General features: G+C 43.2%; 1 protein-coding gene across 1 annotated transcript in view; it reads right to left on the bottom strand.

Moving 5' to 3' along the window:
• Window positions 1-25,055, bottom strand: part of USP30 (ubiquitin specific peptidase 30) — a 39,704-nt gene that overhangs the window by 4,324 nt on the left and 10,325 nt on the right. The window contains exons 3-12 of the mRNA XM_082263827.1: window positions 23,987-24,166; window positions 18,634-18,737; window positions 13,498-13,596; window positions 7,563-7,605; window positions 5,717-5,811; window positions 5,528-5,587; window positions 4,898-4,984; window positions 3,184-3,264; window positions 1,868-2,069; window positions 549-657 (exon numbers count right to left, since the gene is read on the bottom strand). Coding sequence (XP_082119953.1) covers window positions 549-657; window positions 1,868-2,069; window positions 3,184-3,264; window positions 4,898-4,984; window positions 5,528-5,587; window positions 5,717-5,811; window positions 7,563-7,605; window positions 13,498-13,596; window positions 18,634-18,737; window positions 23,987-24,166 — 1,060 coding nt within the window. The remainder of the gene's footprint in view (window positions 1-548; window positions 658-1,867; window positions 2,070-3,183; window positions 3,265-4,897; window positions 4,985-5,527; window positions 5,588-5,716; window positions 5,812-7,562; window positions 7,606-13,497; window positions 13,597-18,633; window positions 18,738-23,986; window positions 24,167-25,055) is intronic.

The raw sequence follows: 25,055 nt of genomic DNA on the forward strand, positions 1-25,055 counted from the left end.
TGTGAGGTGGGGCCTCCATGGATCAGACTTGTTTTTGCAGCACATCCAAAAGATGTTCGATTTGATTGAGATCTGGAGAATTTGGAGGCCAAGTCAACACCTCAAAACTGACAGCTAGTAGTAGTAGTAGTAGGGGGCGCGGAGGGGGACAGAAATCGGCTACAGCATTGGGAACATGTTAAAAAGGGTGGAACATGTAACATATAGGGATATGTTGCAAATGGCAGCCCCCATATTTCTCTCAAAGGTTACTTTAAAACATATACTACAAGTTAGTTGCACACTTCAAATGTCAAGATGTGACCAAGGATTTTTGAAATGGCAACATTAGAGGTCAGTTAGTGAGCTATGTGATTTACCTTTTTTACCGTTTGTGAATACTTTATTGTGTTAATGTGACTTACTCACTCTTTTTACTGCGTTGTCCTTTATACTTATGTGTGCTTGGACTGCACAATGTGAGCTGTGTACACCATGTATGAATGTATCCTCTTTTCTAAAATCTTTAATAAAAATGTTAATTATAAAACTTATATCACGATACTCACGTGCAATCTGCTGGAGTAGATTTTGAGTTTGAATATGCAGATGACAAAAGTGAAGTCGAATACGTTCCATTCAACAAATTAATCTTGGAATTATGAAGACCATCAGAAACTAGACAAAAAACATACATTTAATTAATTTCAAACCAATACTGGCTCAAAGTATGTTGATGTATGCTAATGTACAAAATAAATATATTTTTAAACAAAACAAATGTGCTGCAAGACTTACCCCACACTGCATTCTAAAATCTGCAAATATTACACCATTTAACCAATACCTAAGCAGATTATTACTATTTTGGGGGCAACCCATTAGCCTCCACTTGATTTGAGTTGCCAAGGTTTCCTCTCAGAGCTATCCAAGTCACCAAGCTGACAATGTGTAGGAATTTCAAGTCTTTTACATGAACATTTAAAGCAGTAGCAAACCCCTTTCCATCAATTTTCTTTTAAATTAATCATTCCAAGCAATTGTAGTATGTGCTCTGTTCGCCCAGCTTCCAACCTGCTTGCTCTCTGCGTAATTACTCATTTTGTTTGCAATGACATCACCAGCGCATGAGCTGCTCGTCCTATTTTTCCAGCAAGCTCTTCGTGTTGGGCCTGCATCATTTCCTTAGCTCGGTGTCAGCCCTGACATCCGTAAAACTACTTCCTCCTTCTCAAGTAAGACAGCAGCAGGATCAGCACCTTTTCGCTAAACAAGGTTGCCATGGTAAAAGCAGAATGAAAACGGGGCTTGGAACTACTGTGCTAACGCGGGATTATGGGCACAGACCTCGAGTGAGGGCATAAATACAATACTATTCAGATGCGGAAGGCAGGAATTAGAATGGTGGCGGCTCCAAACCAGCAGAGGCTTGTCAAAAAGCATTCTGATTTCAAATAAGAACAGTCTACTTCCCTTAATATAATTTGGGGTGCAATGATATGAGTTTACTACTGCTTTAACATAGTAAGTGAAACAGAAACATCTGTTGAAGATGAAAATTAGAGATAAAAAAAGTCAACTGTCCAGTTTTAAAACTTCTGACCTATTATTCTGGCCCATTAATTGGGTATACTGTATGTGTTTATCAAACTGGTTTGCCCGATTGCTAGATCATTTGCCAATAAACAAAAAAAGACTTGCTACATACGTCTACCTTACCCAATCACCTATGTAAACATATAAAAGAATGACTTTCTAAGAGGTAAGCTATTGACTTAGCAGGGATATCCCTACATTAAGGAAGCATGGAAAATGATCTGATTCAAAAAAAAGGAAGCATGGAAGGAATTCTGAAGTAGATTTCTTAATCTTTTGATATCATGAGTACCTGCTGATCCATCTGTTGTTGGTGGAACTGTTCTGCTGTAAGTACTGCCTTGATGCTGAGAGAGGGAGTTTCCAGCAAGCCGATACTTATATCTGTCCAAAGCCAGAAACTCACTAAACTGGACGTGTTCATTTCGTTTTAGTGGGCTACCCTGATTAGACCAGCTCAGACGCTGCAGGTGGATGCACAAACACTGAGGAAGCTATTGGAAAGGCAGAAACACTAATTCAACATAAATATCATAATTACAATACCAATATAAAAAATAAAGATAGACTAGAATAAACATAGCAGACCAGTCTATCATCTGCCAGTTAATGTGGCCTGTTTAGATCTTCATATTTCCCTGTGCATATTTCCCCCAGTAAAGCTTGAAATGTGTTTTACTCAAAGAATAAGCATCGATCAGCCATAACATCACGATCATTGACAGGTAACGTGAATATCACTAATTATTTTGTTACAATGGCATCTGAAAGTGGGTGGAATATATATGGCAATAACTGTACAAGTCCCTAAAGATGATGTGTTAAAAGCACAAAAAAATTGGCAAGTGTAAGGATTTGAGTGACTCTGATAATGTAATGGGTATATGTCTGGTTTAGAGCATCTAAAAAACTGAAGCTCTTGTGGGATGTTCCCGGTCTGCAGTGGTCAAAACCTAACAAAAGTGGTCCAAGTAAAGAAAACCAGCGAACCGATGACAGGCTCATGGGGGGAGTGATGGCTGGCCTATTCTAATAAAAAAGACACTGTAGCTCAAAGTGCTGAAAAAGTTAGTGCTGGTTCCAATAGAAAGGTGTCAAAACACACAGTGAATCACAGTTTGTTGGGTAGAAGGCTGCATAGCCTGAGACTGGTCAGGGTACCCATGCTGACCCTTGTCCACAGCCCAAAGCACTTACAATGGGCACATTAGAACTGGACCTAACGCAATAGAAGAAGGTGGCCTGGTCTGATGAAGTCAAGAATGGTTTGACGAACACGAGTTAGAGGTGTTGATCTGGCCTTCTGAATTCTCCAGATCTCAATCAAATCGAGCATCTGTTGGATGTGCTGCAAAAACAAGTCTGATCCGTGGAGGCCCCATCTCACAACATTTAGGACTTAAAGGATCTGCTACTGACGGCTTGGTGCCAGATACCATAGCACACCTTCCGAGGTCTAGTGGAGTTCATGCTTCAACGAGTTATGTTGGGTGGTCATAATGTTATGGCTGATCAGTGTACATTTCTTTTTAACTTTCTGATATCCTGTCTAAGGCACCTTTATCAGTCCACGGGGATATCCCAATACAATTGATTTAAGTTGCTCACCTTTCCTAATTTTAACTGTTTTACAAAAGTAGTTTTCTGATCTTCTACTAGTTGCCCATTCGGCCTCTCCTGAGCTTGTAGCTGTAATAATGTATAAAAAAAAAACATCATAAGATTTGCATCAAAACCTAGCTATATTTACCTTGAATATGTCTATTCCAGAATATGACAAACACCAGTAGTTCGAAATAAACAGCAATTTATTTTCCTACTTTGCGCTTTCAAAAGCTTTTATTCAAGTCTGCAAAGCACCACACAGGTACGGAGATCTTGGACTTTCTGACATGCTTTTGTATTCGTAAAAAAAAAAAAAAAAAGATTATCCCTTATTTATACATTTTACTATGAACCCTTTCACACCTAAGGGTAAAACACATCTAAATGCCTAAGCCCAATTCTGCAAATTTGACATATGTAAGTAAAACCACACAATCTTCACAACTACTTTGTTGGGCTTTCATTTGGTAGTAAATGGTAATAGATATCTCCTGATTTTTTTTTATTATCATCATCATCAAAGGAAAACTGGCCCAAAATAGTTAAACAAAAAAATCCTTTTTGTTTCAAATTTAGCTGTATATTTCTTGTTACTACCATAACCTTCCACCAAAGAAAAGCCTAAAATCAATTATCCTGCTCCTAACAATCGCAACAATACAACATATTACCACAGAAGCATAGTGTGCATTTTTCTTTTTTTGTTTTTTTTTTTTGTCCTACCTAAAACACAGGACACTAACTGACATTAATTCTAATTAAAAAAAATAAAAAATCCTGTCCAAAATATACCGACCCTGACATTTGACCCTTACTTGAACCAAACACTAACCCTAGCACTGACCTAGATCAAACCTTGATCTAGATATTTTTCTTTTATTTATACATTTTTTTCTTTTATTGATTTATTTTACTTTTTTTTTTTTTACAAATACTTTTTTCCTTTCTGCAAGGAACGAGAAAGATACATTGTATCCTTCTTCATTCACAGAAAGAAAAAAAACCACGGTCAGGCTTCACAGTTACTGATCACTGTGGTAGCCAATCAGAGGCTACCACCGCGATCAGGTGACCCGGAATCTGAAGATTCGGGTCCCGGGTTGTTAGTACGGGCCTGGGGCTCTTCGTGAGACCCTGGTCTCAGTGCTGGGAGGGCAGGCTCCCAGCACAAAGGGAGAAACGCATATATGCGGCCCCAGGTAAAAAAAAAAAAAAATACAAGTGCAGTGAGGACACATATAGTTTTTACATCGGCGTGAAAGGGTTAAAGTAGTATAGCCAAAGCTATTTTGGCTGTACTTCTCCTTTGGATCACAGGAGTGCAGTTGGTTCTGCACTCCTGTGACTCATTTTCAGCTGAGACCCGCTGTAGTCTGATGTCACAAAGCCAGTCCAGGCTCTGAAAAGATCCCATGCATATGGTCGGTTTACGCCCAGAAACCTGGACTGGCAGCTGGCTCAACCTTTCCGCGAGCTACTGAGAGCTTGAGCCAGTCACTCCCCTTCCCTCCCCTCCACAGCTTAATGCTCCAGTGGGGGGGGGGGGCAAGTCCCCGACTCTCTGCTCCCCGAATCCTGAGAACTAAGCAATCAGTTGTCTTTGATCGCTCAGTGTTAGAGCCGGCAGGGGACAGATGTAGCATCGGATGGATGTAATGCAACCCTTGAGAACATGAGTATCCATACAATACACATTTTGATACAGTGTTCAACTTACTTTGGTACAGTTTTCACAGACAACATCCTTAACACTCTCTGTTGAGATGAAGTGTTGTAAGCAAAGGTCAAGTGTTAAAGTACGACCCTAAAAAAAAAAAAAATATGAAAACCTTTTTTTTTTTTTTTTTTAAATAAAACAAATATACTTGTTCATCAACACCTCCCTTATGGATCTCCCTCTCTCCCTCCTCCTTTAGTTAGCTCCTATGAATTTTTAATCAGAGACAGACAGTCTGAAAGAAAAAAATTACTTTTGTGTTCTTTATTAGAAAACCCAGTGTCCCCAGAATCTTGTGTCAATGGTGACCACTATACTAAATGTTCATTTGTACAAGATTGAACGGAATTATAAAATAAAATTAAGTTAACCATAAAGCATTAAAGCCTTCCTTTTTAGCAACTTACTTCCTCTCTCTGCCATAGCCCATCAAGGTAATTCCTTCCTGCCCTTAGATGTGTTCAGTCTTTCGGGTTGAATGCCAACTTGAATCATTCAAGCCTAAAGACTGAGGACATCCAGTTAGTGCAGGGTGTCATGAATCCACAACACTTTACTGCACTCTCAGTATGATGAGGAAGACTCAAAATCATAAAAGTTTTCTTAAAAGAAGTATAGCAGCATACCTACCCATGTACCTGAAGGTATACTCAACGACAGGCTGTCAAAGGTGTCATATCGCATAGGACTCTACAAGAAAAAATAGAGTTTACATGAAAAGCTATTTTACCTAAAAAAAAGCTATAATGCCACTGATAAAGGTTATTCTAAATAAAATGATTGTAGCTATTTAAAAAATGACACCTGATGAATTATTACCTGATGCTGACAGTTCTTGCAAATCATGTTACTAGTCAATCTTCCATGAAAAGGGTGGTGAGTTTTCCAATGTCTAGGGAAAGGGTTTATTACTCCTAGAAGAGAATAAAATATTAACACTTTTCCATGACTGCCAGCCAAGCCATAAAATGATAGACAATCAATAGTAAACAAAGTTAGCATGACCAAGTCAATGTAGGCGATGATCCAAAATCAAGAGTAAAGTGCAATTTGCAGACCCTGAAGGACTTTCCTAAGGGCAATGGTACGTACTTGCCACCAAGAACAATAATTACACAGACATATTTTGAACTTGTTGAAAAGGAAGCTGTACTGAGTGTGTGGGCACTGTTACCTAATTTATAAAGGCAACAAAACAGCAACAGAATTAACAGAGCAACGGTTTTAGCTGGACACAGAGACACATTCAGCAATAGTAAGCAAAAGACAGCAACAGCAAACTATTTCGCTTTTGGAATATTTCCAAATTTGGAAATGTACTTTGTGGTCACAGACTGGCGACCATTTGCTTTTAGCACTGTAAAAGAGAAGTCAGTGTTGTTCTAAGTAGGGATGAAGAATGGATACATATCTGATGTGAATGACTAATGATCTCAGTGACCTACAGCGTGAGAGCTGGCTGCAAGAAATGAGCCTTGCTGAGGACTGGAATGATTCTGAAGATGCAACTTCAGTAACTAATCATCTATTACAGTGTAAAGAGATAAAAAAATCAACAGGGTTGCGCCACCATCTAAGTGTAGATTTTATCATAACCAAGCAAATACAGTGGATATAAAAAGTCTACACACCCCTGGTAAAATGTCAGGAGACAAAGATAAATAATTTCAGAACTTTTTCTACCTTTAATGTGACCTATAAACTGTACAACACAGTAAAACAACAAACTGAAATCTTTTAGGTGTAGAAAAGTAAAAAAAAAAAAAAAAACAGTGCTTGTACCACAGTAGGTAAAAGTACATCAGATAGTCTGTGAACATCTGTAGAGCACAGCAGGAGAGTAAAACCTGAATGTGGCTGTAATACCATGCAGAGTACACCATGGATGCGTAGCCTGATTGTAAGTAACACAGGTCAAGAACAATATTTGTAATTCGTAGAGTTTACCATTTTCTATGTAGGTGTTAGCTTACACGAGAATGAGAAATTCTGTTGCCAGAGTCCACAGCACACATAGTATAAGAAAAATGGATGTGTCCAACATGTTAGTTTTTATGGAAAAACCCTTAGGCAATGAAAAGTAAGAAAAACATTAAAGAAAAAGAAAAAAAATGAGAAAGGGACTCGTATGGTCAAATTCCACAGAAATAACAGGTGATAAGGCGTGCAATTTGAAATTTTTATTTGGTTATAATAAAATCGACACTTAGATGGTGGCACCCTATTTCTTTTTATCTCTTTGCAGTTTTAATATACAGAGACATTAACTCTGACCAGAGGACTTGCAGCCATCTTATGAATGTCTGTATTTATGAACACTATATTTGGACTGGTTTAAAGTTGCTCTTTAATTTATTTTTTGCACCATAAAGTATTTATTTTAATAATCATCTTTTGTGTAAAATAGGTAAACGTGATTTTTAATTGTGTGTGTTGTTATGTACTTTGTATGTCGTAGTCAGAATATTTTTAAGTTTCCACACAATACACCAGCCAGGTTGGGCAGAAGATTGCAACTGTCCCACCTGACTTTACTTCCTATTATTCTCAATTAAATACCTATACATACATAACCACCCATTCACAGGCTGACCTAGTTCAGTTGCCACATCATTACAGTTAATTTGTAATAAGCAAAAAACTTCACAGATTAAGTATTACCCACCTTGTGTTCTGCAGTGAATCTGCTGTTCACAAACCTGGGTGACCTGCAAAGAAAGTATTCTTGAACGCTTCTATACAAGTTAAATCAGGAACATAAAAATGGGATTTTTCACTTACCGTAAAATCCATTTCTCTGATGTTCATTGACAGACACAGCTCCTGATCTTCAGGACTATCGGGTTATACTGCCCCCTACAAGAGTAGGACACTAGGCAGAAAAAGAATCTGGCTATGCCTATGGGCAGTCCCAGGGGGTATACTCCTTCTTCCTGCTATAGGCACTCAGTTTAGTTACAAGCAGTGCCAGAAGAATTACAACTCCACAGAGGGGTGGGTGCTGTGTCCGTCAATGAACATCAGAGAAATTAATTTTACGGTAAGTCAAAAATCCCATTTTCTCTTTCGTTCATTGACGGACACAGCTCCTGATCATCATAACCATTGGGACGTCCCAAAGCAGCATTAAACATGAGGGGTGGGAACAGCAAAAAAATTCCCAAGGCTAAACAGTAGCCATTAAGGCAACAGGAGCTCAACCAAAACAACTGGAGCTCACCTGAAAAAAAAAAAAACAATACACCCTCGAAAAGGATAAGGTCCTCTAAAGGAAGGAAGCATCCACAGATGCCAACACATCCACTCTATAGAACTTTGTGAAAGTGTGCACCGACGACCAGCTGGCCGCCTTGCAAACCTGCGTCACTGAAGCCTGATGACGGAAGGCCCAGGAGGCACTAAGTAGAGTAGAGTGCGCCTTAAAGCGGAGTTCCGGGCACAAAATCGATCTTTTTTTTTTGTGCCCGTCCGCTTGTTCACCTTCACCTGAAACAGAATTGGATAGTTAGGTTTTTTTTTGTACTCACCTTGTAATTGTAGATCGAAGATACTCACCTATTCTTCACTTCCTCCCTCTGCGCCGCGGCTCCGCCGTCACTTCCGGGCTTGCAATGATTCCTGGGAGCTGAACGTCATCGCTCCCAGGAATCAATGCGACGGCCCCAGCCCCGCTCGTCACTTCCGGGGCGACGCCACATTCCTTGCTAAATAGCTTCTGGGCATGCCCAGAAGCTGTGGAGGAATGCGGCGCCGCGCTGGAAGTGACGAGAGGGGCCGGTGCAGGTGCATTCTGGGAGAAGAGGACGCGGAAGAAGACGCGGAAGAGGATCGCGCCGGCTTCAGCTGCCCACAAGAGAGATGGAAACGCTGTGGAAGAAATTTTATAAGTAAGTATTTCTTCTTGCAGGTAAGTGCGAACCGGGACAGATCAGAGGCTAGCCATTGTGGAATGTGCTAGCCCTGACTGTCCCGGGGGTATGTTTATTGAAAAATGGTTTCTGTGCCCGGAACTCCGCTTTAACAGGGAAAAGGAAGAACCTGACCCCTGATGGAATAGGCCTGAATCACCGTCTGTCTGCTCCATCTGGAAATTGTTGCAGAGGAATTGGAGGCCCATCTGTGAGCACAAATAGTGAGTCTGACTTCCTGAAAGACTCCATAGCTGCCAGGTACACCCTAATTGCCCAGACCACATCCAAGGCATCCAAGGCAATTTCCTTTAGATATTTAGACCTGGGAAACAGGGAAGGCCACACAATGTCTTCATTCAAATGAAAACATTGGACGACCTTTGGGAGGAATGACGGACAGGGGCGAAGAACCACCTTATCTCTGTGAATCACCAGGTAAGGTGAATGACAGGATAACGTCGCCAGTTCTGACATCCTGCACGCAGAGGTTATGGTCATCAAAAAAGTCACCTTCTGAGACAGTGTAAGAAAAGGAATCTCCCAAGATTCTCAAAGGGATGCTTCTGGAGGACCGAAAGCACCAAACTGAGGTCCCAAGGCAGCAACGGAGACCACACTGGAGGAACCAAAATGTCGGACACCCTGAAGAAAGGTACGCATCAGGGACTGTGTGGCCAAGGGTTGTTGAAAGAAGACCGCCAAAGCCGACACCTCGCCCTTGTTGGTACTCAAGGCCAATTTCTGTTCAACCCCCCTTTGAATGAAGATCAAGCTCCAAGCCACCGAGAAGGAGAGAGGAGGAACCTCAAGAGACTCACACCACGCAATGTATGTCTTCCACGTACGATGGTAGATCTTCCTAGAAGTAGATTTCCTATCTTTTAGCAGGGTAGGAATCAGCGACTAAGATAAACCTCTATTCTTCAGCACCTTCCATTCAACAGCCAAGCCGTCAAAGCCAGCGACTGTAAAGCAAGATGGGAGAGTGGCCCTTGGGACAGCAGATCCTCCCTGAAAGGAAGCTTCATAGGAACATTGTTGACCAGCAGCACCAGATTGGCGTACCAAGCCCCACGAGGCCAGTCCGGAGCCACTAAGATCACCTGAATTCCTTCTGCCTAGATCCTGCGTAGAAGTCTTGACAGAAGCCAAAGAGGAGGGAACGCGTAAATCAGACAATACTGACCCACACTGGGCCACCAGCGCATCTGTGGCGTCCGCCAGAGGATCCCGTGAACGAGCCAGAAACCTCTGCACCTTTCTGTTGAGCCGAGATGCCAACAGAGCCACCTCAAGGATGCCCCACCGGAGACACAGCTGATGAAACACCTCCCGATGAAGGGACCACTCCCCTTGGTCCAACGTCTGCCGACTGAGGTAATCCGCCCACCAGTTTTCCACCCCGGAAATGTATAAGGCGGAGAGGGCTGGAACAAACCGTTCTGCCCACCTTAAAATGACGGCTACCTCCAGAGCCGCCAGGACACTTTGTGTGACGCCCTGGTGATTGACATAAGTAATCGCCGTGGTATTGTCTGATTGAATGGGCACTGGGAATCCCTGAAGATTATCTGTCCAATGGTCCAGACACAGTCTGATCACTCGGAGTTCCAAGATATTGATCGATAGTCTGGACTCTTCCAGTGTCCAGATCCCCAGAACAGAAATTTTGCAGAGGATGCCTACCCAGCCGGACAGGCTGGCATCAGTGCTGATCACTGTCCAATACAAGGGGAGGAAGTATGTGCCCAGACAAAGAGCCGGAGAATGAAGCCACCATATCAGGGACTCCTTAGTTCCCCAACTCAGCCGGATCTGATTGTCCAGAGACTGCGGAGTCTTGTCCCATTTGACCAGAATGACCCTTTGCAAGGACTTCGTATGGAACGGTGCAAATGGAACCTCCTCGAAGGTAGACACCACCTGCATGCAAGTCCGGAGGGATGACCCTCTGCTGGACAGCAGGAGATGAATTGCAACCTGCAATTTCTGGAGTTTGTCCAGAGGAAGGAGCACTCTGGCTAAGGCCGAGTCCAGAGTCAGACCCAAATAGTTCCGTTTTGTGGACGGAACCAGAGCAGACTTCTGAAAATTCTGAATCCAGCTGAACTCCCGCAAAGATCATATTGTGATCTCTATGTTTTCCACCAGAGCAGTAGGAGACTCTGCTCGCAGAAGAACGTGGTCCAAGTAGCCCAGTACCGCGATCTCCCAATGGACGCAACAAAGCTAGCTCCAGTGCTAACACTTTTGTGAAGACCCGAGGAGTAGAGGCGAGACCAAAGGGTAACGCCACAAACTGATAATGCTCCTCTCCCATGGCAAAGTGGAGGAAGCGCTGGTGACAGGCACATATCAGAATGTGAAGGTAAGCATCCTTGATGTCGATAGAGGCAAGAAAATCCCCCTGAAGCAGAGATGCCACTACTGTGTGAATGAACTTCTGCACCCGCACAAAGCAGTTCAGCGCCTTGTGGTACAGGATTGGACTCACCTTGCCTTCCTTTCTGGGAACTGTAAAAAGCTTTGAGTAAAAACCCTGAAATCACCCCTTGAAGTAACAGGTCTTGTACCGCCCCAAACAGACCCTATAAACGGTCCAGGGGCAGGCGCAATTTTGAAGGAAAGAACCTCACCGGGGTGGACAAGAGCAAAACTTGATCTTGTAGCCGGACTAAATTACTTTGTGGACCCACTTGTCTTGTACCAGGGAAGTCCATGGGTCGGGAAACCAGCAAAGACGTCCTCCCCACCCCTGATACAGGTGACGGCGCACCTTCATGCTGAAGGAGCCTTGTCCGCGGGTCTGGAGAAGCCCGCTCTAGGCTTGCCAGACCAGGTTTGTTTGGATCCTCCAGAGGAGGCCCTGAAAGGCTTCGAGCCCTTGTCAGTCGACCCTGAGAGACAAAAAACGTCCTATGAGCCAAGGAGGGGTGCCCATGTCAACGGCGAGGTTTCTTGCTCTTAGTAGATTGCGGAAGAAAGGTACTCTTCCCCCCCCGGGAGACCTTTAATGATATTATCCAGGGTAGCTCCAAACAGGCGATCTCCTTGAAAGGGTAGATCAGTCAAGCCCTTTTTAGAAGTCTGGTCCGCAGACCAGCATTTAAGTCAAAAGACAAAACGAAGGACCACTGCCATAGCCGAGCCACTAGGGGAGCCACATGCAAAGAGGCATCACAGATAAACTGCACCCCCTGGACTAGCTGGTCCGCAAACTCGGCAAAGGCACGGGGGAGCTGTTCTCCCTCCAGGTCATGGCATAAAAGCTTAGCCCACTCGGTCAGAGTTTGTGACACCAGGGCAATGATGAATACTGGCTTCAGTGGCAAACCAGCCAGAGTGTACATATTGCAGGCCACAGCCTCGGCCTTCAGGTCAGCCATATCCTTAATGGCGGGGAATCTTCAACCGGAATCATGGTTGCCTTGTTCAACCTGGAAACCGGTGGGTCCACCACTGGTGGAACAGTCCACTTCTTAATAAAGGAACTCCTCATAGGGGTAACACCTAGAAAATCGCCTAGGGACCCCAAAGGGGACGCTTTGGTCGTCCCCACTCTTTAGCGGCAATTTTGTCAAAATAGGCGGGGAAAGGAAACACCTTTGCTGCTCTAGATGGCTTGTGAGTGCCAAAGGGAACCTGCGCCTCCATCGCAGCTGCAGCTGTGTCCTCCATCTTCAAGGTCTCATGCACAGATACAATCAGTGCGTCCACCAGCGCCTTTTTGTGTGCGGTTGCATCCTCAATATCTGAGGATTCCAGACCCAGCAGGATGACCGACATCAGTGGCAGCCAAATCAGGATCTGATGAGACAGATGAGGCAGGGGAAAGTGGGGGGCGCTTTTTGCAAGCCCTTCGCCAGAAAACCACCTCCACGCGGGACACAAGACTCCAGGACCGCTGTCAGTGCATCGATGGATGGTTGGGACCCGGAGGGGCCCGCAGCCTCAGAGAGGGGGTCAGGTTGGGAGATGTGCTCCAAAGATTTACCAGGGGGACCCCACAAAAAAGTGTAAAACAATACATGGTACAACCCCCACCGCGCTGGCAGCACCTCCCGGTCGCCAGGCACAAAGCATCAAGCGATCCTCAGCAGAGAGGAAGAGAAGCCCACCCAGCAGAAACAGGCACCTGCAGCCACCAGGATAATCTGCACTGCATGTGCGGCGATCAGGAAGTGAAAGGATCCAGGAGTCAGCACCAGGGGATGAGGAGGGGGTCCCACTGCTGAAATCACCTCCCACAGGGCTCCACTGTTACGGCCCGCTGCTATTTTCAATGGCAAAACACAAAAAAACACAGGAGAAAAATTTCTATCTAAAAATAAAATATTGCCAGGACCAGAGATGCCATAGATGGACCTAGATCCTTACTCCTGACTAGGCAGAAAAAAACTGAGTACCTATAGTAGGGAGAGGGAGTATACCCCCTGGGACTGCACATAGGTTTAGCCAGATTATTTTTCTCCCAAGTTTCCTACTCCTGTGGGGGCAGTATAACCCAATGGTTATGAAGATCAGGAGCTGAGTCCGTCAATGAGAAAGAGAAAATATGTTTTTGTGCTTTGTTGAAAATCAGTTGATCATAGCTAAACGAGACAGGCAGAACATGATGTGCCACATATAACAGATTTTTCTATAAATAGTAAAGCAAATCATTTAAATCTGAATCTAAAAATGTCTCACCTCCAAAGCATGAACGTCAAAGAGGTGTGCTACATGGGGATGACGGTCTCTCTCTTCTTCTAATGATGATGTCAACACATGAAACAATTCATGTGCATCCTATGTAAACAAAGAGCACGCCAATTTATAAAAGCACAGTTTTTAGCCCTGCGTCAAAGACAAACACATTATTTTTCAAAGGGCATCTGTAGTAGGCGCCATTTCATTTTGAGGGATTTAGGTTATTTTGGAAGGGAGCTGTTAAAGCAGTATTAATCCTCAAACCATGTAAAATGTAACATACTATATTTCAGCTTACCATTTATTAGATGTGGTGGCTGTACAGTCAGAGGAAAAAAGTATTAGATCCCCTGCTGATTTGGTAAGTTTGCCCACTGACAAAGAAATGATTACTCTTTAATTTTAATGGTAGGTTTATTTTAACAGTGAGAGACAGAACAACAAAAAAAATACAGAAAAACGCATTTCAAAAATGTTATAAATTGGTTTGCATTTTAATGAGTGAAATAAGAATTTGATCCCCTTAATAAGCAAGATGTCTGGCTCCCAGGTGTCTTCTATACAGGTAACGAGCTGAGATTTGGAGCACTCTCTTAAAGTGGTATTATCCCCGTACAGAAAAAACTAAAAATGCATCGCATAAAAGCACATTATGAAATACTTACCTTAGAACGAAGCCCCGACGCGGTTGCCCGGACGACACTGAGGGAGCTGTCATGTTCCCTCAGCGTCTCTTTTCCCGGGTTCGGCGTCTCCGGCGCTGTGAGTGGCCGGAGCCACGATGACGTCACTTCCACGCACGAGTTCACTTTCCGGCAAGGAGCCGCCAAGGAGCTCTGAAAGTCAGCCAGACCTTCAGAGCCCATGTGCCGCTGGTGTCAGCGGCTGCATGCAGGGTGAATATCTCCTAAACGGTGCAGGTTTAGGAGATATTAATTTTACCTACAGGTAAGCCTAATTATAGGCTTATTTGTAGATAAAAGTTAAAAAGCGGAGTATACTACTGCTTTAAAGGAAGTGCTCCTAATCTCAGTTTGTTACCTGTATAAAAGACACCTGTCCACAGAAGCAATCAATCAGATTCCAATCTCTCCACCATAGCCAAGACCAAAGAGCTGTCCAATGATGTCAGGGACAGATTGTAGATCTACTCAAGGCTGGAATGGGCTACAAGACCACTGCCAAACAGTTTGGTCAGAGGGTGACAACAGTTGGTACGATTACTCGCAAAGGAAAGAAACACAAAATAACGGTCAATCTCCGTTGGTCTGGGGCTCCATGCAAGATATCACCTCGTGGAGTTTTAATGATCATGAGAACGCTGAGAAATCAGCCCACAACTAAACAGGAGAGTCTGATCAATGGTCTCAAGGCAGCTGGGACCATAGTCACCAAGAAAACAATTGGTAACACAGTACACCGTGAAGGACTGAAATCCTGCCGCGCCCACAAGGTCCCCCTGCTCAAGAAAGCACATGTACAGACCTGTCTGAATTTTGCTAATGAACATCTGAATGATTCAGAGGAGAACTGGGTGAAAGTATTGTGGTCAGATGAGACCAAAATTGAGCTCTTTAGCATCAAATCAACTCGCTGTGTTTTGAGGAGGAGGAATGATGCCTATGACCCCAAGAACACCCTCCCCATCGTCAAACATGGAGGTGGAAACATTATGCTTTGGGTGTGTTTTTCTGCTAAGGGGACAGGACAACTTCACCGCATCAAAGGGACAATAGACGGGGCCATGTCCGGTCAAATCTTGGGTAAGAACCCCCTTCCCTCAGGCAGGGCATTGAAAATGGGCCATGGATGGGTATTCAGGTATGACAATGACCCAAAACACATGGCCAAGGCAACAAAGGAGTGGCTCAAGAAGAAGCACATAAGGTCCTGGAGTGGCTTAGCCAGTCTCAAGACCTTAATCCCATAGAAAAAATGTGGAAGGCATGTGGAGGGAGCGTAAGGTTCGAGTTACCAAATGTCAGCCTTTAAACCTTAATGACTTGAAGAGGATCTGCAAAGACTGGGACAAAATCCCTCCTGAGATGTGTGCAAACCTGGTGGCCAACTACAAGAAACGTCTGACATCTGTGATTGCCAACAAGAGTTTTGCCACCAAGTACTAAGTCATGTTTTGCGAATGGGTCAAATACTTATTTCACTCATTAAAATGCAAATCAATTTATACATTTTTTTTAAAAATGTGTTTTTCGGAATTTTTGTTGTTGTTATTCTGTCTCTTACTGTTAAAATAAACTTAACATTAAAATTAAAATTATAGACTGATCATTTCTGTTTCAGTGGGCAAACGTAAAAAAAATCAGCAGGGGATCAAATACTTTTTTCCCCTCACTGTATTTGTTCGCTTTTTTTGCCCCTCCCACCTTTGGAGAGCAGCACTGCGATCTGGGGGAGGGGAGTGTTAGATGCCCTAGCAGATTTAGATACACTAACTAAACTCCAGCTAACAGTTTATAAGCAGTTACAGAATAATTCAGAATAATAACTTTACCACTGGAGGATTTTGCTGTCTTACGTCTGGGCCACCTTTTGCGATTCGGCGCTGTGCGAATTTAACTGACAATTGCGTGGTCGTGCGATGCCGTACCCAAACGAAATTTACATCCTTTTTTTCCCACAAATAGAGCTTTCTTTTGGTGGTATTTGATCACCTGTGCATTTTTTACTTTTTGCGCTATAAACAAAAAAAGAGCGTTTATTTTGAAAAAATAACAATATTTTTAACATTTTTTTTATATGAAATTCCCCCCCCCCAAAAAAATGTAAAGATCAAAATTTTTTTAAATTTTTGGCCAATTTGTTTTCTGCTACCTATGTTTGGTAAAAAAAAAAAATCACAATAAGCGTATTTTGATTGGTTTGCGCAAAAGTTATTGCGTTTACTAACTAAGGAAAAGATTTCTGTCATTTTTGGGGTTTTTTTTTTTTTAACGCGTAATAGCGGCGATCTGCGTTTTTTTTTTGCGGGACTGCGACATTGCAGTGGACAGATCGGACCCTTGGCTGACATTTTTTACACTTTTGGGGGTATCAGTGACATTACTGCAGTAATCAGTGCTATATATATGCACTGTTACTGTAAAAATGACACTGGCAGGGAAGGGGTTAATTTTATTGGAGAGGGAGGGGTTAATGTATGCCTGGTGCTTACTAACATTTGGGGGGGGGGGGAGGTGACTGAGTGACACAAGGACAGATCGCAGGTTCAGCTATGCTGAACACTGCAATCTGTCACTCCTTGTCACTGAGGAGATCCGCCCGCTCTGTTTACACAAGCGGGCGGATCTCCAAACTAGATTCCCCGACGATCGGGGAAGAGAAGCGGCGATCGCCGCCGGTCCTCCCCTGGCCCGACGCCCGCTGCGACTGAATACAGCGGGAGCGAGCCTCCGGCGGCGCGCGCTGCCCACAAGGGGCGGAGTCCAGCGATGTAGGTCTACGTCGCTGGATGATAACCAGCCACATTGCCGCAGTAGCAGCAATGTGAGCAGACGGCAAGTGGTTAAACTGGAGTTCCACCCTAAAATTGAACTTCGGTCCATCTTCTTGCTCCGGGTCACCTGAAAAACAAATGGATAATCGCAATTTTTTTTTTTTTCACTTACCTTGTTTTAGAAGAAAATATACTTACCTTACTTCCTCTTCCTCCCTCTGCGGCCGCCGCCGTCACTTCTTGGCTTGCAATGATTCCTGGGAGCTGAACGTCATCGCTCCCAGGAATCAATGCGCCTGCACCGGCCCCGACGTCAGTTCCGGTGCAGGCGCGTCATACCTTGCTAAACAGCTTCTGGGCATGGAACTCCACTTTAAATAAATAAAAGCTGACCCTTGTAAACACCCCTGTGAGTAGTAAATGTTTTGTCTCAACCCTGTAACTGCTACATCTGCATAACAGCCTGTTCTGTTGAAAAACAACAGATTTACTACCTGGATCACCAAGTGAAAATAAAAGAAAGAAAGACGAAAACATAAAACAAATGCAACCATCACATCTAAGAAATAGTAAGCAGCAATATAATAAATGGTTGCTTTTAAGTTCAATACCAAATTAAAGTTGTAATATATTGCAGCTTAGCAATCATTAGATGTAGTGGCTGCATCCGTTTTTTTTTCTTGGTTTATTTCCCTGTTTTCACCTGATGATTTGGTCAGTAACGCACCTTCTGTATTTGTGAGACACAACTCTGGAGGAATGAGAATAGGAAGCAAAGCAAATAGCAGCACCGTCAGTGTGGGGGAAGGGGTGTTAGATGTACGAACAGATTTTAAACCACTAACAAATTGAAGCCAAGTTTCAGCTCACACTTTATAAGCAGTTACAGCAAATGCTTTTTTCATTTTGGGATAAAGTTTTATATGAATAAACTAAAGCTGATCAATTTAAACACCCCTGCCAGTGTTAAGTGATTTCTTATACATGTAAACTAATACATTCTGCTGGAGAGTTTGTGCTGTGAAAAAAAAAAAAAAAACAGACTTGCTGGCTGGATTACCAGATGAAAATATACGAAAGAAAGCCTACATGAGGAAACTAAGACAGCCATCACATATCAGAATTGGTAAGCTGAAATATAATAAGTGTTTGCTTTGGGTTTAATACTGCTTTAACTAAATCTCTTATTTTACTAGATATTAAATTATCAAGTTATATCTAAATCCTAACTGAATGACATTTTGTTTGCTAAAGTAAGGTGTATCAAAGAGTTTCTGTCTACATGCATGCACTCCAGAAACTGTATACCAGTGTTTAGTATAGGCTTCCTGATGGTGACAGCAGCAAAACTTGCATATACCATGAGCATGGCTGCTTAAAGTCTCCACTTAAAGCTCATGTGACAATGCCAAAATGCAATTGGAAAAAAATTGACATTGTCACCCTATAACAGGAATTGCCTCAACAAGGGCCATCATGTTTGCATCTCAGGTATTATTTTATTGAAAGCTGTAGATTTTAAAAAAATAAAAATATACATTTTAATGATTAGGTTTAGAGCTGCTTCAAATGTCCACATGTAATTTAAAATTAAGGTAGTGGATTTGAAACCAGTCTCCCAAAGTGAATGTGCAGATTTCAAGCAGAGGCAATCTACCCAAGTGTAGTAGCACTTCACTAACCTGCTCTTCAAAAGAAGAAATTTGCCACTTGTATGTCCGAAGAACATCAAGGAGAGGACTGGCATCTATCACCTCTTCTTCTGCAGCCTCATGGTTAGATAAAGCTTAGGAAACAAAAGTGTCCTAATGTTAAAAAAAATGTAAATTATTTTTTCAGTGGGAGCATTGCCTCCTGGGAGTAAGGGGAGAGGGATACAGGCGGCTCCCGGGTTACAGACATCCGACTTACAAACGACTCCTACTTACAAACGGAGGGAGACAACAGGAAGTGAGGAGAAATCTCCCCCTAGGAAGGGAAATTCACTCCTGTAAGAGTTCTCATGGGGAAAAGGTGTCTCCACTGAAGCTTTATCACCAATCCTTGTTTCCACAACAACCCAAAATTTTCAAAATCCAAAAGTCATAGGAACAGAAAATGAGGTGAAATCTGAACAGGGGCATAGACAGCAAAACAAATGGATACAGGGATGTTAACCCTTCCCTATGCTATCCAAAAAACTTAAAAATGATCCTTTTGTCTGGGGCTACACTTAAAAAATTTACCTGTTCCGACTTACAAACAAATTTGACTTTAGGTGGTCCTAAGCCCCTGACATGGGGGGGGGGGAGCGGGTACCTAGTTTTGACAGGTACCCACTTCCGCTCGGAGCGCTGCGGCGCCCTGAGTGGAAGTTCTCCTCTCCCCCTCCCTCCCTGCAATCTTCTGGGACATGTCAGAGGTCCCAGAAGATTGCCGGCCAATCACGGCACGCAACGCGACTCGCCCATGCGCAGTGGGTACCCGGCTGTGAAGCCGCAAACTGTCACAGCCAGGTGCCCACAGCAGTGATGCCGGCGCCGAGGGAGAGGATCGAAGCTTCGGGCGGCCGCATTGCTGGACCGTTGGACAGGTGAGTGAAATGGCTGGAACTCCGCTTTAAGAACAAACCTGCAGACCCCATCTTGCCTGTACATGGTTCCCAGCATTTCTGAGGGCACCTGGAAGGGAATGGTTTAGTAGGGGCAGCATGGTGAATTTAGTGTCGGTGGGAAGGGGACTGGCCTAGCAAGTGAACGTCTTACTTTGGAAAAGATTTACCATGCAATGTTAAAACACAGGATTTTTACCCACAGCTGATAACTGAATATGAAACCACAGGCAATAAGGGATTTAGTGAAAAAAAAAACCAAAAAAAAAAAAACAGTTAGGAGGCCCAGGTAACCGCTTGGCCCTATGGGATTATATGCATTTAAAAATGAAAGCAGAAATAAACGCTCTCAATCTACATTAATTATTTCTAAAGTTCTAATCCTGACCTAATAGCCTTAGTAAATAGATAGGAAGTTATCACTTGATTACTTGTCTTGAACTTTTTTTTTTTTTTTATAATTTGTCAGTTGCTTCCTAGCTCTTGGCCTAGGTCAAAATGATGGCATACATCCCAGGAATCTTTCTTTTGGTTCCTTTTATCTGGAAGAGGGTATTTCTCAGCTAAGCAGGCTCTCCTTCTGCATGCAGATTGATTCAAGAAAGTAAATGCTACATAAATCATCTACCCTTGCTCAAGATGGCCATGCCTGGAGATTCTAGGGGGTGTTTATCACATTGATTTCTCAAAAAAATAAAACATGGAGACATAAATAAATGGGCAAGTTTGCGTTAAATATTAAATATGAATTTAATAGCATTGGAGCTCAGATACAGTTAAAGTGGAAGTTCAGTCAAAATCTAGCTAAATTTACTCCCACCCCCATTCTAAGACTATTCTATCTACACTGTGAAAGAATAGATGCCTATACTTATTTATATTGAAATTGCTGAGGTCCAGTCAAATGATCGGGTCCCAGCGCTGGCTTCAGTGTTGTCGGCTGCCCCATAGTACGCCTTTGAATGACATCACCGCACAGGCATTTTTAGCCATTGTCAGCGATCTCTCCTCTACACTGTCAGCGATCTCTCCTCTACACTGAAGCTGCCACTGGAGAGACCATGTGACCAGACCAGTATAGGCATCTTTTCTTCAACAAGGTAGATAGAATAGTATTAAAATGGGGCTGGGAGCAGGTTTAGCCTTAGATTTTGACCGAATTTCCACTTTAAAGTGTTTGTTACCTCAGCATTTCATATTTCTGATATGTGCCTTGTGTACCATGTACTTTTATGAAAAAATATCCTGTTTTCCCTGGTGTTCCTGCCAACCTCTCTGCTTTTCTATTAGAAACTAACCACACTAGGCAGGAGATCTCACTGTGGTCAGTTCTCTAGCTGTGCTGGGAATTCAGCCCGATCTCCTCCAGAGATCAGACTTGTCCTGACACGCCCCCCTGCACAGCCATTCACTGGGAAGATCAAAGTGCTGTTGCTTCTCCTCCCCCCAGCACTTATGCAGCTGAGAACAGAAGAAAAGTGATCAAATGAAAAATGGGGGAAGAAAAGTATTTATAATGTTTTTTTTATATCTATACATACATGTGTTGCCTTTTGTTCGAGTTTGAAACTGAATTGGCTGTTTTAAAAGATGATCGTTTACAATCACTGCCACCTGAAGCATGTAGTATCTGTCCACAATATTAAACACAAACGTATATCCTCACCTACTTTATGTGGCTGCAGCATTGGTCCGATGCTGCAGCTGTCCCCCATCAGCTCTAAGACCGAGTGATCGCATGATCCTGTGGTTCTCAGTTTTCACTGAGCAGAGAGGGTTGACTATAAGTCAGCGACTCCCTGCTCTGCCCCTCCAGTGCTCACTGGAGTGCAAGGCTGTGGAGGGGATGGGAGCCGCTGCAGTCAATCAATAACGCTGAGAGGTTGAGCCAGCTGCCAGTTAGGCATTTGGGTGGATCCCAACATTACTGGACTGACTCTGTGACATAAGCCAACAGTGGGCTTTAGCCGCTGTCGGCTGAATCTGGGTCACAGGAATGTAGAAATAAGTGCACTCCTGTGACCAAGAAAAAAAGTAGGGAAAAAAGAGCTTTGGCCAGACTTCTCTTTTGAAAGATAAGTTCATCTTGGGGAACATGTTCCATCCGTTTTTAGGGTGGAACATGTTCCCACTGCTGCAGCCTCTCCCCCGATCTTCCACCTCTAGTGACAACGAACCAAGAATCTTCTCCTCAAACTCACTGTTACAATTTAAAAAAAAAAAAATGTGGCCGTGCGGGCCTCTACCTACCCAGCTGCATCATTCATTCACCGAGTTCTGTGAAAGGAAAAACGACAACTACCGTCAACCTTTGTGGCTGATGGCTTGTAGTTTTCAATATACTACCAGAGCACTCGTGAGTGGTAGTTCATCGATGGTTCCTGTGTGTAACTGCCTGCCCATATGAGGTACGAGTAGACAGCCTACACTGACAGTCTGCAGCAACCCTGCATTGCACCCACAATCTACTGATCGCAGGTACAATGCTTTCCAGGTTCCTAATAAAAAAAATAAAAATAATAATTGCACATTTTGCATTTATTTTTTTTAAAGGATGGACTTATCCTTTAGTGCCGCTTCACACTAGGTCGCTCCGACTTCGGGGGCGACCTGTGAAGTCACGTGCACCGCGACTTGCATGGACTTCATATAATGAAGGTCTATGCAAGTCGCTCCGAGGTCGCCCCGAAGTAGTACAGGACACTTTTTCTAAGTCGGAGCAACTTGTGTCGCTCCTATTAGAATGGGTCCTGTAGCACTGCATGGACCGCGACTTGTAAGGCTGACAAGTCGCGGTAGTGTGAATGGACACTTAAGATCAATGTTTAGTGAGAACAACATGCATTAAGAAGACATATAATACAATTCTTAGAGCAAGTTTGGAAAATGTTCCTTTTGGTACCAAATGCCTCATTGGCTTGCTGGATGCTGTTTAACCACTTGCCTACCGGGCACTTAAACCTCCTTCCTGCCCAGGCCAATTCTCTGCTTTCAGCGCTGTCACACTTTGAATGACAATTTTCGCGGACATGCAACACTGTACCCAAATGAAATTTTTATCATTTTTTTTTCAAACAAATAGAGCATTCTTTTGGTGGTATTTAATCACTACTGGGGTTTTTATTTTTTGCTGATCAAACAAAAAAAAGACCGAAATTTTTTTTATAGTTTGTTATAAAATTTTGAAAACAGGCAATTTTTCTCCTTCATTGATGTGCGTTGATGAGGCGGCACTGATGGTCCCTGATAGGCTGCACTGATAGGTTGCACTGATAGGTGGCACAGATGGGCAGCACTGAACGGCACTAATAGGTGGCACTCATGGGCACTAATAGTTGGCACTGATGAGTGGCGCTGATAGGCAATGATAGGCAGCACTGATAGGTGGCACTGGTGGGCATTGTTAGGTAGCACTGGTGGAAACAGATGCTCCTCTCCTCTTTGGGACCAATGTCCCTTTGGCAGAAGCTGGCGATCAGCTTTTTTTTCTCCTCACGCTAGCGTGTGGAGAGAAAAAAAAAGCTGATCGCCGGCTGCAGTTTACATCACGTGATCAGCTGTCATTGGCTGACAGCTGATCATGTGGTAAGGGGCCGGGACCGGCCCCTTACTCTGATCTGTGATCAGCTGAGTCTCATGGACTCGCTGATCACAGAGCAAGCCACGTGCGCTCTGCAGGGGGCATGCATGCAGCTCATGCACGGGAGGACGTAAATGGAGGACGTACATGGATGCCCTCTCAGCAATTAAGGTCCGCGCTATAGCGCGGACGGGAAGAAGTTAAACCAGTTGTAAAAGGTATATATATATATATATATATATATATATATATATATATATATATATATATTTTTTTTTTTTTTTTTTTTTTTTAAATAACAAACGTGTTATACTTACCTGCTCTGCGCGGTCCCCTGCCGGCGGTCTCGACTCCTCCGCTTCTCGGGGTTTCCCCATAGGAAGCCCCAACTGCAGGCTTGCTTGCGAGCCAGGTTGAGTGCGCACATTGACACACACACACAGCGTGGCTCAGCCCTGCCCTCTTCTCACAGGATTTGATTGACAGCAGGAGGAGCCAATATCTACTGCTGCGGTCAATCTGTGAGAGAGAGAGAGAGAGAGAGAACCAGCGATACTGCAGACGGGCCCAGCGCTGGACTGATACAGGACTCAGATATGTATTTAGGGAGGGGGCTGGAGGGAACAACTGGTGGAAGGTATTAAAGGTAAAAAGTCCTTCAAGCTTTAGAACCATTTCAGGAAGACCCAGAAAATGACAAGCTCTACCTGAACTCTAATCCACTGCTTCAAAAAAAACATTACATAACCAATTGTCTGGCATTTGTCCCACAACCTTTGAACATTTAGAAATTTACAGAAGCATGAAGGTCAGAACAGAGAGGTGTCTGATGACAGTATAGATGCATTTAAGTTGTTATTAATACCTGTTAAAAGCTGTAGCAAAGTACCAGAGAGATTTCGAGCAGCTGTGTCTTTTTGTTCAAGCTGGTACTGAGAAGTAAACTCCTCAAGCCAACGAATAAATGAAGGACAGGCAGACAAACCTTGCAGCAAGGAATTCATGAAACAAGTGTTCCCCAAATTTAGTAACCCTGGCACCAGTCCTATAAATTGGAATACAAAAAGAAAGACACATGTACTTGTTCATATGGTCCTAAGAATAGAAATATATTTGATAAATCAATCAATCGCTTTAAAGAGAAGCTGGCAGAATAGAAATAGAGGAGATGCCACTACTAACTCATATTTGAAGGTAAACACTGCAAGACTGTTCTTTTCAATGAAGGTTTAGCCCTGAGATGAGACCCTAATAACAAAGCAAATTTAGTTTTAAGTCGAGGGAGCACACAGCGAGGTTTTCAATACCACAGCCATTGTGGTGTGCTGTGTTAAGCAGCCTATTAAAAAAATGAATGAAAAAATGAATAAGGGTGCGCTAACCTAAATAATATGCAGCTGCACTAGAAAAGGTGAAAATAACAGTGAAAAAATGAAATAGTGCGCTTACAATGTGACATAGAGTGTATACAACCAACACAATAAATCATATAGTGATACTGAACCCCACAGTGGTGATAAAAAACATAAACAATAAATACATCAAAAGTCCATTTAAAAAAACAATCCCTTTAAAAGAATGCATAAGCGTAATAACACACAAAGAGTCTTTTAAAGCAAGAAGTGTCTTCCAATTAGGCCTCTTTCACACGGGCGCTCAGTTTTTTTCTTCTGCTCCGGTGCTTTTTTTTTTTTTTCACGGACACGGCTGACATCCGCAATCCCATAGATATTCATTATGTCCGTAAATCACCCGCAAACGGATGGGGTGATTTACGAACATACGGAACGTCCATATGAAAGAGCCCTTAGACCACTGTGAGACGACAAATCTGTGACACAAACGTGAATAAGATGGCCCCTTACCGACTAGTAACAAGAGCTAGGTGCAATAAACTATAACCTCCACTCGTGCACAAAACTTGTCTGGTGTCA

This window comes from Pelophylax lessonae, assembly GCF_965119305.1.
Source record: "Pelophylax lessonae genome assembly, chromosome: 1".
Taxonomy (NCBI): domain Eukaryota; kingdom Metazoa; phylum Chordata; class Amphibia; order Anura; family Ranidae; genus Pelophylax; species Pelophylax lessonae.